Source organism: Thamnophis elegans, chromosome 2, assembly GCF_009769535.1.
Source record: "Thamnophis elegans isolate rThaEle1 chromosome 2, rThaEle1.pri, whole genome shotgun sequence".
In the NCBI taxonomy this organism is placed as follows: Eukaryota; Metazoa; Chordata; class Lepidosauria; order Squamata; family Colubridae; genus Thamnophis; species Thamnophis elegans.
In genome coordinates, this window is record NC_045542.1 from 9,280,662 (window position 1) to 9,293,814 (window position 13,153).

General features: G+C 45.9%; 1 protein-coding gene across 2 annotated transcripts in view; it reads left to right on the plus strand.

Moving 5' to 3' along the window:
• The window catches only part of PLXNB3 (plexin B3), a 91,299-nt gene that overhangs the window by 23,776 nt on the left and 54,370 nt on the right, over nucleotides 1–13,153 (plus strand). For both annotated transcript variants that reach the window (XM_032211848.1, XM_032211847.1), the window contains exons 4-5: nucleotides 11,438–11,563; nucleotides 12,659–12,759. In XM_032211848.1, coding sequence (XP_032067739.1) covers nucleotides 11,438–11,563; nucleotides 12,659–12,759 — 227 coding nt within the window. The remainder of the gene's footprint in view (nucleotides 1–11,437; nucleotides 11,564–12,658; nucleotides 12,760–13,153) is intronic.

Genomic DNA, 13,153 nt, shown 5'->3' on the forward strand with positions numbered 1-13,153 from the left:
TAAGGCTCACTGGTGCCTTAAGCACTGATGAATTTTTGTGCCACCCCCCTTTGTACATATCTTCATTGGGTTTTTTTTTCTTTCTTGTGGTGCCCCCTTAGGGCTTGGTGCCCTAAGCACATGCTTAGCCTGCTCCATGGTTAATACACCACTGCTTTATATACTATACTGTGGTTCTCTCTTCTCCAGCTTGACTTTCAGGGAGAGACATGTTCCAATCAAATGCCAGTTTGATTCTTTTCTGCCCTTCTTTTCATTTTAGCCTTTTTGGGGGTAGGAAAAGAACTAGTGAGAAAATACGGGACTCCTGTAAGTGGCAAGATAATGCCATATCTGAGAGAGGTGGAGGGATTGCACAATAAAAGCCTCATCTGGAATTACCCTTGGCTACCTTTTTTTTTTAACCTTCCATTGTTTGACTGCTTATCTCAATTCTTTGTTTGCTGTTTAAAACCCTTTCTGCCCTACATAACTGAATTACTCATTCCTCATCTTCCTTCTCCCCTCTTGGTGCCTCTTTTCTTTGGAACTTACCCCCAACATGCATTTTTCCCCCCAGAAATACTTAGTACCTCCGGAGGAGAAATGTATCTTTTTCTGAGCGCTTAATCTCTGCCTCCTTTCTTTACTGTATTTTAGGACATCCCTCCTACCAGTAATTTTGCCTGTAATTTTGGGGTTTTTTTTATTGCAACCATACGAAAGGCTGTATCTGTTTGAAACTGATTTGTCTCAAAGTGCCTATTTGCGAATAAATATTTTAAGTGGAAAAATATTACCTCTCTAGGCTGGTTTTACCACTCTATTTGTGATTTTACAAAATAATGAATGCATATTCAAATATAGGTGGAAACCGGATTGCTTTCTCTAGGTACTAAGTCTGGGAAAGTTTTTTCTAAATGCCTAAGTGTGTATTTTAATGCATAAATATGCATAATTCTGGCTATAGGCTGAACCAGAAATACGTAGATCCAATCTTGGTGTTGCTAAATCCCAAGATATTTCACCCTTCCTCCTACCTGTCTAGAGCATTGTATAGGTAAAGGTAAAGGTTCCCCTCACATATATGTGCTAGTCATTCCCAACTCTAGGGGGCAGTGCTCATCATTTCAAAGCCAAAGAGCCAGCACTGTCCAAAGACGTCTCCGTGGTCATGTGGCCAGCATGACTAAACGTCGAAGGCACACGGAACGCTATTACCTTCCCACCAAAGGTGGCCCCTATTTTTCTATTTGCATTTTTACATGCTTTTGAACTGCTAGGTTGGCAGAAGCAGGGATAAGTAATGGGAGCTCACTCCATTACTCAGCACTAGGGTTTCGAACAGCCAAACTGGCAACCTTTGTGATTGATAAGCTCAGCGTCTTAGTCACTGAGCCACCGTATCCTTAGAGCATTATATATATGAAGTTTATTTTTATCCTGTTTTATCCTTAAAGTTTGAAGTAGATTTATGCTGAGAAAGGATGGCTAAGCTTCTTATGTGTTATAAATAAATGTGTTTGGGTTCGTTCTGGGTAAGCATGTTTAATTCAGCTAATTGTGGTTTTGTAAATCATGGTTTGGGGCTTAACATATTAAATGTACCCAGGTTGGTTCAGTAAATCACCTCTTAGCATAAAGTGATCTTCATGACTTAGATAGGAAGTGAACTGGTGGCTCTATTAGGGTGAAACTACCATAGTTAGCCCGGAATCTAGTCTAGTAGAACTTTCAATAGGACTCACTTCAAAGTGAGCATATAGAATTGAAGAATTAGTTAACATCATATTAACATTGATTGTTAGCTTCTAAGCCTCTCAAACGTAATATTGTATTGTATTTATTTGTCTTGTATGCCGCCCACTCCTGAAGGACTCCGGGCGGCTCACAATAGACAAGGGAAGGGGGAAGACTAGACAAAGACAACACTTTAAAAACAAAACCACAACATTCACAATTTCCGCGGGGCTGGATGTTTCACAGGCCCCCCGGCCTGCTGGAGCAGCCAGGACTTGGTGGCTTTGCGGAAAGCCGGGAGGGTCGTAAGGGTCCGGATCTCGACAGGGAGATCATTCCAGAGGGCTGGAGCTGCAACAGAGAAGGCTCTCCCCCGGGGGGTCGCCAGCCGACATTGGCTGGCGGATGGGATCCGGAGGAGACCTAACCTGTGAGATCTGATCGGTCTATGGGAGGTAATCGGCAGGAGGCGGTCTCTCAGGTACCCAGGTCCGATGCCATGTAGGGCTTTATAGGTAGCGACCAGCACCTTGAAGCGGATTCGGAGACTAATGGGTAGCCATTAATGTTTTCTCTTTACTTGCAAAGTCTTGTTAAAATGTATGAGAAAAAAAACTATGGGGCACTTAAATATTACAGTGAAGCCTTGTTTTAATGAACTAATTTGGAAGAGGTATACCTGTTATTCCTAATGTCCCCTATGTTACTTTTGAGAATGAGGTTTGTTTGTATCTTAGATTTTTATCCTGCCTTTATTACTTTATAGGTAATTCAAGGGATTGAACACGCATAATGCTCCTTCCTCCTTCAGTTTTCTCCACAACAACCTTATGAAGTGGGTTGGTTGAGTTTGATTTTTATCCTGCCTTTATTACTTTATAGGTAACTCAAGGGATTGAACACGCATAATGCTCCTTCCTCCTTCAGTTTTCTCCACAACAACCTTGTGAAGTGGGTTGGTTGAGTTTGATTTTTATCCTGCCTTTATTACTTTATGGGTAACTCAAGGGATTGAACACACATAATGCTCCTTCCTCCTTCAGTTTTCTCCACAACAACCTTGTGAAGTGGGTTGGTTGAGTTTGATTTTTATCCTGCCTTTATTACTTTATGGGTAACTCAAGGGATTGAACACGCATAATGCTCCTTCCTCCTTCAGTTTTCTCCACAACAACCTTGTGAAGTCGGTTGGTTGAGTTTGAGTGATTGGCCCAAAGTCACCCAGCTGGCTTTCGTGCCTAAAGTGGGATTAGTGGGATTAGAATTCACCAGCTCCTAGTCTGCACTTTAACCACTACATCATATTCTCATATTCATTCTCATTCTCTCTCTTTCTCTCTCTCTCTCTCTTTCTCACTCCCTCCCTCTCTCTCTCCCTCTCTCCCTCTCTCTCCCTCTCTCCAATTACTTAAGAGAGCATTCCTTGCAAACCCAGTAACATTACAGGATGAGAGAGTGCTTGAGGCATAAACATGCCTTGCTCCACAAACACACCAGTCTATGCACACAGCTCTTATCTGTCCAGGCTTTCCCACACAAAGGCCTACCTTGCATTGATGTGTTCCTCATTGCTGCCGCCGCCTTCCTGCCTGCTCATAAAGCACTTTTGTAAATTTATGGCTGAGATTGCTGTCGATAGAAAACTGTGTAGGAAAGATCGCCAGTGGCTACCCTTGCAGTTTTTTGCTTGGGAAAAAAAAAATCCCTCAGATTAATATCTCCCAGCACTGCATTTCAGAATAAGCGAAACCTTGATTTAACAGACCTCCCCACACCCTCATTTAGAAAAGGCTGGGTTTTACAATCGACCAAATATCCATCCAGGCTCCCTCTTCAAATAATGGATAAACCTATTGCATCTGGAGTAGTTTAGAGAAGGCAAGTTAAATGATCTTCATTTTACGACCTTCATGAAAAATGTATACAATTTCTGTGATGATTTGCAATTGATGCCTGTTATATCATTTACATCAATTATGTAAATTCAGGATATGGCAGAACTTACATTATTTGCAGAATGACATCATGATATAGATTAGATAAATCACCAGAATAACATGCTTTCACATTTAACGGACATTTGGGAATAACAGACATATACCTCTGCCCAATTAGCTCATTAAAACATGGCTTCACTGTAATATTTAAGTGCCCAGTACTTTTCTCTCATATATTTTAACAGGGCTTTGCAAGTAAAGAGAAAATATTGTCATATTTCATAGGTTTGGAAGCTAACAATCAAGGGTAACTTTTCATGGCAGGCACCTTAAAGGCATGTTGGTCACCAACATGACCCGACAAATGCGCGCCCGACAAATGCGTGGTGACAAAACTGTGACGTCGAAAGTGCGCCCACTAAAGCGCGCCCACAAAACCGCGCCCACAAAAGCGTGATTAGGGTTTTTAGGTTAGAGTTAGGGTTAGGGTTAGGGTAAGGTTAAGGGTTAAGGTTAGGGTTAGGGTTGCTAACATTGTTTTCGCGTCCCACTATGTTGTTTGCTGATGGCACGTTTTTGTCGGCGCGCATTTGTCGACACGCTTTGGTGGGTGCGCTTTTGACGTCTCGGTTTTGTCGCCGCGGTTTTGTCGGCATGCATTTGTCGGGCGCACATTTGTCGGTGAACCGGTCACCAAATCCCATAAGCGTTGGTTAGAGATGGAGGTCTACCCCATTTTAAGACCTGTTTGGACAATACTAGGCATGGAAGTAGAAAGTATATGAAACGAGCTAGGATAAATTACACCTAGCACCCTTTACGAACTGGATAAAGCATAGAAACTATGAATCCACAGCCAGAAAAAGAAGAATATCGTGACAAATTATACTGTAGAACAGTGATCCCAAAAACATGGAATGGGATTCTTACACCACACCATGCTTTGCTGAACAAGCTACAAAGACTGTTTTCATATCTCAGTCTAAACCATAAGCTATCATTCACAAATCACAATGGCTGGATTCATACAATCAACGAAATGCAGACCAAACAAACATATGATGTGAAACTAGCCTGTATGGGTAAAAAAAACTGAAATGCAATAAATCTGTAATGTAGCATTTATCTTACTTACAAACTCAGAATCAACAGCAGTTAAAAGGATCACAGTTAGAAGGGTTCACTACCGTCAGTCAAAGGTGTCAAAATCTGGTTGATTGATCAGGCTAGTGGTTTTATAGCTTCAGATGACTGTGCAGTCTAGATCCAAAGTAAACAATACAAATATTTGGAAGAACAGCCATAAACCTAGCCAATATATCTAGAATTTAGAATTTTAGAATTTAGAATTTTATTAGAATTTGTAGGCCGCCCTTTTCCCTGAGGGGACTCAGGGCGGCTCACACAAAAACTGGGAAGGGGGGGAATACAGACAGTAGGACAACATGTAATAAAATAGCAAACAACATACATTCATCATTCGGGAGGGGCAACTATCCTATCCCCAGGCCTGACGGGCGAGCCAGTTCTTCAAGGCTATGCGGAAGGCCTGGACGGTGGAGAGGGTACGAATCTCCACGGGGAGCTCGTTCCAAAGGGTCGGGGCTACTGCTGAGAAGGCCCTCCTCCTTGTAGTTGCCAGCCGACACTGGCTGGCCGATGGAATGCGGAGGAGGCCTAATCTATGGGATCTTATCGGTCGCAGGGATGTAATTGGCAGAAGGCGGTCTCTCAAGTATCCAGATCCACTGCCATGTAGGGCTTTATGGGTGATTAATAGCACCTTGAAGCGCATCCGGAGATCAACAGGTAGCCAGCGCAGCTCGCGGAGGATAGGTGTAATGCGGGTGAATCGGGGTGCACCCGCAATCACTCGCGCGGCTGCATTCTGCACTAGCTGAAGTCGCCGGATGCTCTTCAAGGGCAGCCCCATGTAGAGCACATTGCAGTATTCCAGCCTAGAGGTCACAAGGGCCCGAGTGACTGTTGTGAGAGCCTCCCGATTCAGGTAGGGTCGCAACTGGCGCACCAGGCGAACCTGGGCGAACGCCCCCCTGGTCACAGCCGTTAAGTGGTGGTCAAATGACAGCTGTGGATCCAGGAGGACTCCCAAGTTGCGAACCCTCTCTGAGGGGTATAAAATTTGACCCCCCAGCCTGAGTGGTGGAACAGTAGCCAAATCTTTGGGAGGGAAACACAACAGCCACTCGGTCTTTTCTGGGTTGAGCACAAGCTTGTTAACCCTCATCCAGTCCATGACGGCCTCAAGGCCCCGGCACATCACGTCCACCGCTTCATTGAGTTGGCACGGGGCGGACAGATACAATTGAGTATCGTCCGCATATTGATGGTATCTAATCCCGTGCCTGCGGATGATCTCTCCCAGCGGTTTCATGTAGATGTTGAATAGTAGGGGGGATAAGACCGAGCCCTGAGGCACCCCATAATTTAGGGGCCTAGGGGACGATCTCTGCCCCCCCACTAACACCGACTGCGACCTGTCCGAGAGGTAGGAGGAGAACCACCGTAGCACGGTGCCTCCCACTCCCACCTCCCGCAGTCGTCGCAGAAGGATACCATGGTCGATGGTATCGAAAGCCGCTGAGAGGTCAAGGAGGACCAGGATGGAGGAACGTCCTTCATCTCTGGCTCTCCAGAGATCATCCATCAATGCGACCAAAGCGGTTTCTGTGCTGTAACCGGGCCTGAAGCCTGACTGGAAGGGGTCTAGGTAGTTTGCTTCCTCCAAGGACCGTTGGAGCTGGAAGGCCACCACCTTCTCAACAACCTTCCCCAGAAATGGAAGGTTGGAGACTGGACGATAGCTATTAAGAACAGCTGGATCCAAGGATGGTTTCTTCAGGAGGGGTCTCACCACCGCCGCTTTCAGTGTGGCGGGGAAGTTCCCCTCCCGAAGGGAGGCGGTTACAACCGCCTGGATCCAGCCTCGTGTCACCTCACTGCAGTTAGTAACCAGCCATGAGGGACACGGATCCAGGACGCAGGTGGAGGTACTTACAGCTCTCATGGCCTTGTCCACATCCCCGGGGGTAACGTCCTGAAACTCAACCCAGAGCTGTTCTACTTGGTCCCCTTGCGCCTCGGCTGGAACTGCAGGGGTGGAGTCCAAGTCCGACCGAAACCGAGCAATTTTGTCCGCTAAGAATTGGGCATATTCTTCAGCTCTGCCCTGCAAGGGTTCCCCCGCCTCCCTTTTGTTCAGTAGGGAGCGGGTTATCCTAAACAGGGCGGCTGGACGGGACTCAGCGGATGCTACCAGGGTGGCTATATGCGATCTTTTTGCTGCCCTAAGTGCCCTGGTGTATTCCCTGGTGCAGGCGGTTACCATTGCCCGTTCGGTTCGGACTTATCGGACCTCCAACGGTGCTCTAGGCATCTCCTCCGGCGCTTCATCTCCCGGAGTTCCTCGGTAAACCAAGGGGGTCTCCGGGATCCGCCGCCTCGGAGGAGCCGCAGTGGCGCAATCCGGTCGAGGGCCTCCGACGCTGCCGAGTGCCACGCAGCAGCCAGAGTCTCCACCGGACTGTGGGCGAAAGTGTCAGGAATAACCCCAAGCTCTGTCTGGAACCTTGACGGCTCCATAAGACGCCTGGGGCGGAACCACCTGGTCGGTTCCTCCTCCCTACAGTGGGGGTTTGGCCTCCGGAAGTCGAGCCTCAGTAGGTAATGGTCTGACCACGACAGGGGTATGATGTCACTCCCCCTCAGACCAAGATCACAAATCCACTGCTCCGAGAGAAATACGAGGTCAAGCATGTGTCCCGCTGAATGGGTTGGGCCCCGAATTACTTGGGTCAAGCCCATGGCTGTCATGGAAGCCATGAACTCCTGCGCCCCATCAGAGTTTTCGCCGAGCGACGGCAAATTAAAGTCCCCCAGGACCATCAACCTAGGGAACTCAATTGCCAGCTCGGCTACCGACTCGAGGAGCGAGGGGAGGGCTGCTGCAACGCTGTTGGGAGGCAGGTACGTTAGCAGCAGACCCACTTGACCCTTGAGGTCCAACTTTAACAGCAAAGACTCACACCCGACAATCTCCGGAGCAGGGACCCTACGAGGAACTAACGACTCTCGGATAACAGCGGCCACACCCCCACCCCTTCCCTGGGCTCTCGGCTGATGCAGCACCTGAAATCCTTCTGGGCACAGCTCTACAAGGGGGACTCCTCCCTCTGGGCCCAGCCAGGTTTCAGTAATACATGCCAGGTCTGCCCTCTCGTCTAAAATTAAGTCCCGGACGAGAGGAGCTTTATGTACAACAGACCTGGCATTTAGCGACAACAGCCTGAGACCAGGGTCCTGACTACTTGCGCCATCTGGTCTTGGAGTGGGACTCCTAGGGCCGGAAGGAGGGATCTCTGTAATGGAGATCTAGTGGAGCAATACTTTTAGGAACCCATATAGACGGATTGTCTCCAGACCCTCTGCCTCTCAATGGTGCACTCGTTGTCATAACTGAACCCATTCAGCAGTTGTTGGTCATCGTCCTCCGTTTTTCCCCTTCAACTTTTCCCAATATTTTTATGGATTTCCCAAGAGCACTGTGCCTTTGCATCCCATGTCCACAATACAATACACTGTCCCAGATCATTTGTGTTTTGAGTAAAAATTCTGATCAAACTGATCTACGAACCAACAGAAATTATTGAAAATTGTACAACGTCAGGATTTATTAACTTGTATTTTCCCTAACCCTAGCCTTTCTGATGTTTAAGACTCTTTATTTCCAAGTTGTTTGTCACTAAAATTTGATCAGTGGCTTGCTAGTGAGATTTGATGGACAGGATGATAGCACTCTTGGAAATATGCAAGAGATGCCTTGAAGTATATGAATGGACAGGACCCTAGACTGAAACTTCCTCACTTGTTTTCTTTTTTTAAATTTCTATGAAGGTGTCTTAACTTTCATTTTATATTCCTTTGAGAGCTGAGCTCTTTCAGGGAAATGCCTTGCAAGTACAAAACTTTGTTCCACTAAAGCCTACAGTAAAGTGAAAACACTTCAAATTGCCCTGTTTGTGTTAATATGAGCTATTATGAGATGCAGTAGTGTAAAAGCGTGACCTGACAAATGCACGCTCGACTAAAGCGCGCCGACGAAACTGCGGCGGCAAAACCACGATGTCATCAACGCGCCGACAACAGCACGCCGACAACAGCGCGCCAACAGAAGCGCAATTTAAGTTAAGGTAAGGGTTAGGTTCAGGGTTAATTTTAGGGTTAGGTTTAGGGTTAGGTTCAGGGTTAGGTTTAGGGTTAGGTTTAGGGTTAGGTTTACAGCGCGCTTCTGTCGGCGCGCTGTTGTCGGCGCGCTTCATCGCTCATTTGTGGGCGCGGTTTAGAACTCACAGTTTTGTCACCACGGTTTAGTCAGGCGCGCTTTTGTCGGTCGCCCTTTTGTCGGTGAACTGTGTAAAAGAATACTGATGGGGGGGGCCACAGCCGTGCAATCAAAGCCCTTTCTCTTTTGCATGTGTGCATGACATCAAATGTACACAGGGAATGGGGGGGCTTTGATTATGCTGCCAAATGTCTGTCTTTTTTTATTTTATTTTATTTTATTTTATTTTATTGCACTTCTATGCCACCCTATTCCCAGAGGGACTCAGGGCGGCTCACAAACCAAAGTAAGGGGTGGGGGGGAATACAAACAGAAGGAAAGACAATGGACAAACAACTACAACAATTTTTAAAAAATGATCAACAACCACACAATTCGAGCGGGGGCAGGGAACTCATCAGCCCCAGGCCTGTTGGAACAGCCAGGTTTTAAGGGCTTTGCGGAAAGCCTGATGGGTGGTGATAGTCCGAATCTCCACGGGGAGCTCGTTCCAGAGGGCTGGAGCAGCCACAGAGAAGGCCCTCCTCCGGGTAGTAGCCAAGCGGCATTGGCCAGTAGATGGAATTCGGAGGAGGCCTAATCTGTGGGATCTAATGGGTCTATTGGAGGTAATTGGAGGTAATTGTCAGCAGGCAGTCTCTCAAGTACCCAGGTCCAATACCATGAAGGGCTTTATAAGTGACAACTAGCACCTTGAAGCGTATCCGAAGACCAGTAGGCAGCCAGTGCAGCTCGCGGAGGATAGGTGTAACGTGGGTGTACCGGGGTGCACCCACAATCGCTCGCGCGGCTGCATTCTTTTAAAACCTCTATTCTGCAAAGCTAGTTTATAACCCAAAAACTGGAGCTTAGGTGTCAACCATATATTTCTCCTTACAACTAACTAAACAAACAAGAAACAGGAAAAGGTTGCATGTCTTGGGGCAGAGAAATGGAGCTTCTGTTGTTCGCTTCAGTACATCAATTCATCCGTTTTTCAGACACCACCAGAATGGCTGGTCCTACTGCAAGTTTGAGGTGCAGTGTCTGCTCCAGGCGTCACTTGTTGGGGGTGTTATTCAGGGACAGCAAACGTCATTATTTAGTTTTGCTACCATGGGGAGAGTGTCTTCATTTAGATCTTTAGCCTTAATTTCTCTCCTCCTTGATACCGTTCAGCTGGAAGGGATAGTCTTAAAAACCAAGGCAGTTCAGATAAAAGAAGCACCTGTGTACATCTTTGCATTTCATAATTATTTTTTCCAAGCAGTTTCAGAATGCTTTAGCACATATAGTTTATATTTGTTTTACGGAGTTTTCCCACTCACCACTCAGTTTAGGGTGGCGTACATCATAAATGTAAATCATCAACCCTGCTCACTGTAACCTGCCCAACAACTCATTTTAAAGGCCATTAGTCCATTTTTCAGAACTGTCTTTCTCAGAGTGCCTCTTTCCAGTTGTGCCAGAACCATCCCACTCCCATCATTTGTAAACGACACTGAGAGCAACCATTAGAGAAAAGCGGTTCCAGGGAATCACGGAACATCACAACTGTGGCTAGCACACCTTCAAATCACACCTGGAAAACTCTTTTAGTTTTAAATGGAATTTAAAATAGCTACTGAAAAGAAGGGCAGACTAATGTGCAGTTATATGTCCCTTGAAAACAAGTCTGTCCTGCTAGCCCACCATAATACATATTTACAGAACCTGATTTAGAAGAGAGAGAGAGAGAGAGAGAGAGAGAGAGAGAGAGATTTTCAAATAATTTTTTTTATCAATTTCATATATACATTCACAATTATATGATCTCATAACTGTTATTAATAATATGTATTTATAACATTTTTTTCCCTACAGTTGACAATATACTTGAAGATTGCTTTCTTACCATCCCATAGATCCATCTTATCTTACAACGGTCCTACTTCTTCTTCCCTCCCTCCCTCTTTCCTTCCCTCATTTCTTCTCTCCTTCCTTCCCTCCTTCTCTCCTTCCCTCCTTCCTTCCCTCCTTCTTCCTTCCTTCCCTCCTTTCTTCTCTCCTTCTCTCCTTCCTTTCCCCCTTCCTTTCCTCCTTCCTTCCCCCCTTCCTTCTCTCCTACATTCCCTCCTTCCTTCCCTCCTTTCTTCTCTCCTTCTCTCCTTCCTTCCCTCCTTCAAATAATTTATTATATGGTTTTCAAATAATATAACAACCGGTTCTCTGCCCTAATGATTTCTTCCAACAACCAGTTCACCAAACTGCTCAGAAAGTTAAAAAACAGTTCTCCCAAGTGGTGCAAAGGGTGGGAGGCATCCACATCTACATGTACTAGGAATTATTAGTTGGGATTTTTGGAAACTGAAACCTATGCACATCTTGATGGCTTCACATTAGAGACTGCTGTGCTCAGCACCTTGAGAACAGGCAGTGATGCTTCTATTATTTTATTTAGGTTTACCTGAATGGCTCCGTGGCACAGGTCTACAGCACGATGCCCACTGGTCAGAATTCTCCTGTCAACTCAGATCTGCTACTCAACAGCAGCGGGGCCTACCTATATGTGATGACAGCTTCACAGGTGATCCATCAGCTTGTTACTGTTTCCCATCTGTTTGTCAGGCAGGAAATTCTGAATTATATCTGGGCTTGTTTTCTTCTTCTGCCTGGGAGTATTTTTTATATTTTAAAAAAAATGTGAAAAATACAGCATAGGTTGCTGTGTGTATATTTTCCATTAGCTCAGAGGGAAATTATTTCCCTTTGTTAGATTATTGTATTATAGGGTTGATCCCTGCCTTTGGCAACCAACATGTCTCCAGAATTCTTTTTTTTTTTTTTTTTTTATTTACACTCCAGCTTAACACCGGCAACTATGCCAGAAACTTTTATCCAGATCGGTCGCAACCAAATTAGAAGCTGCTCCTTTTATCCCTTACCCTTAGCCCATTTCTTTGTTAAATCTTTCGTCTGCCTTTATAACTCTTGAAATTCTGCCAAAATAAACCGGCAAGCCTTGTATTTAGAAGAGATTTGCCATTTATATAGTCTGGTAGCAGTGGTGGGTTTCAATATTTTTTTTGAACCTACTCTGTGGGTGTGGCCTCCTTTGTGGGAGTGGATTGTTGGCCATGTGACCTGGTGGGAGTGGCTTGCCGGCCATGTGTTCTCTCTCTCTCTCTCTCTCTCTCTCTCTCTCTCTCTCTTCCTCCCTCCCTCCCTCCCTCTCCCCTTCCTTTTGTCTCTCTGTCCTTTTTTTCTTTCATCTCTCTCACTTTTTCTTTCTTTTTTTCTTTTTTCTTTATTTATTTCTTCCTTTCTTTCTCTTTCTCTCTCTCTCTCTCTCTCTCTCTCTGTGTGTGTGTGTGTGTGTGTGTGTGTGTGTGTGTGTGTGTGTGTGTGTGGTGGGTTTCCAAAATTTTTGGAACCTCTTCTGTAGGTGTGGCCTGCTTTCCGGGTCCACTGGTGGAACCTCTTCTAACCGGTTCGGTAGATTTGACGAACCGGTTCTACCGAACTGGTGCGAACTGGTAGGAACCCACCTCTGTCTGGTAGAAAACTTGAGGCAAATCAGGTAGATTCTCCTGCTTGTGTTTGAGGTAAAAGTACAATCTGAATAACTTTTCCTATCCACATAAATACAATCTGTAATAATATATTGTTCACTCTAACTCAGGTGTCCAAGATCCCAGTCTCAGAATGCCCTAATTTCGAAGACTGTACCTCATGCCTGCATGCGGAAGACCCCTTTTGTGGCTGGTGTGTCCTACAGAGCAGGTGGGCCTCTGATGAGATTCAAGATTCAAGATTTAATGAATTTGTATGCCGCCCAATCCCGAAAGACTCCGGGCGGCTTACATAAAAACAGTTTTAAAAATACTAAAAAATTTAGAATACAAAGACAGAGCAAGTTAAAAGAACACAACATGCACTCAACCTTAGTGGGGCTGGAACTCAATCAAGGGTCAACAGCCCCAGGCCTGCCGGAATAGCCAGGTCTTAGTAGACTTTCAGAAGGCCGAGAGAATGGGGAGGGTCCGGATCTCGGGGTGGTAGATCGTTCCATAGGGCAGCTACAGGGAAGGCTCTCTCCCGAGGAACCGCCAGATGACATTGTCTAGTCGACGGCACCCGGAGAAGGCCCACCCTGTGAGATCTTATCGGTCGCTGG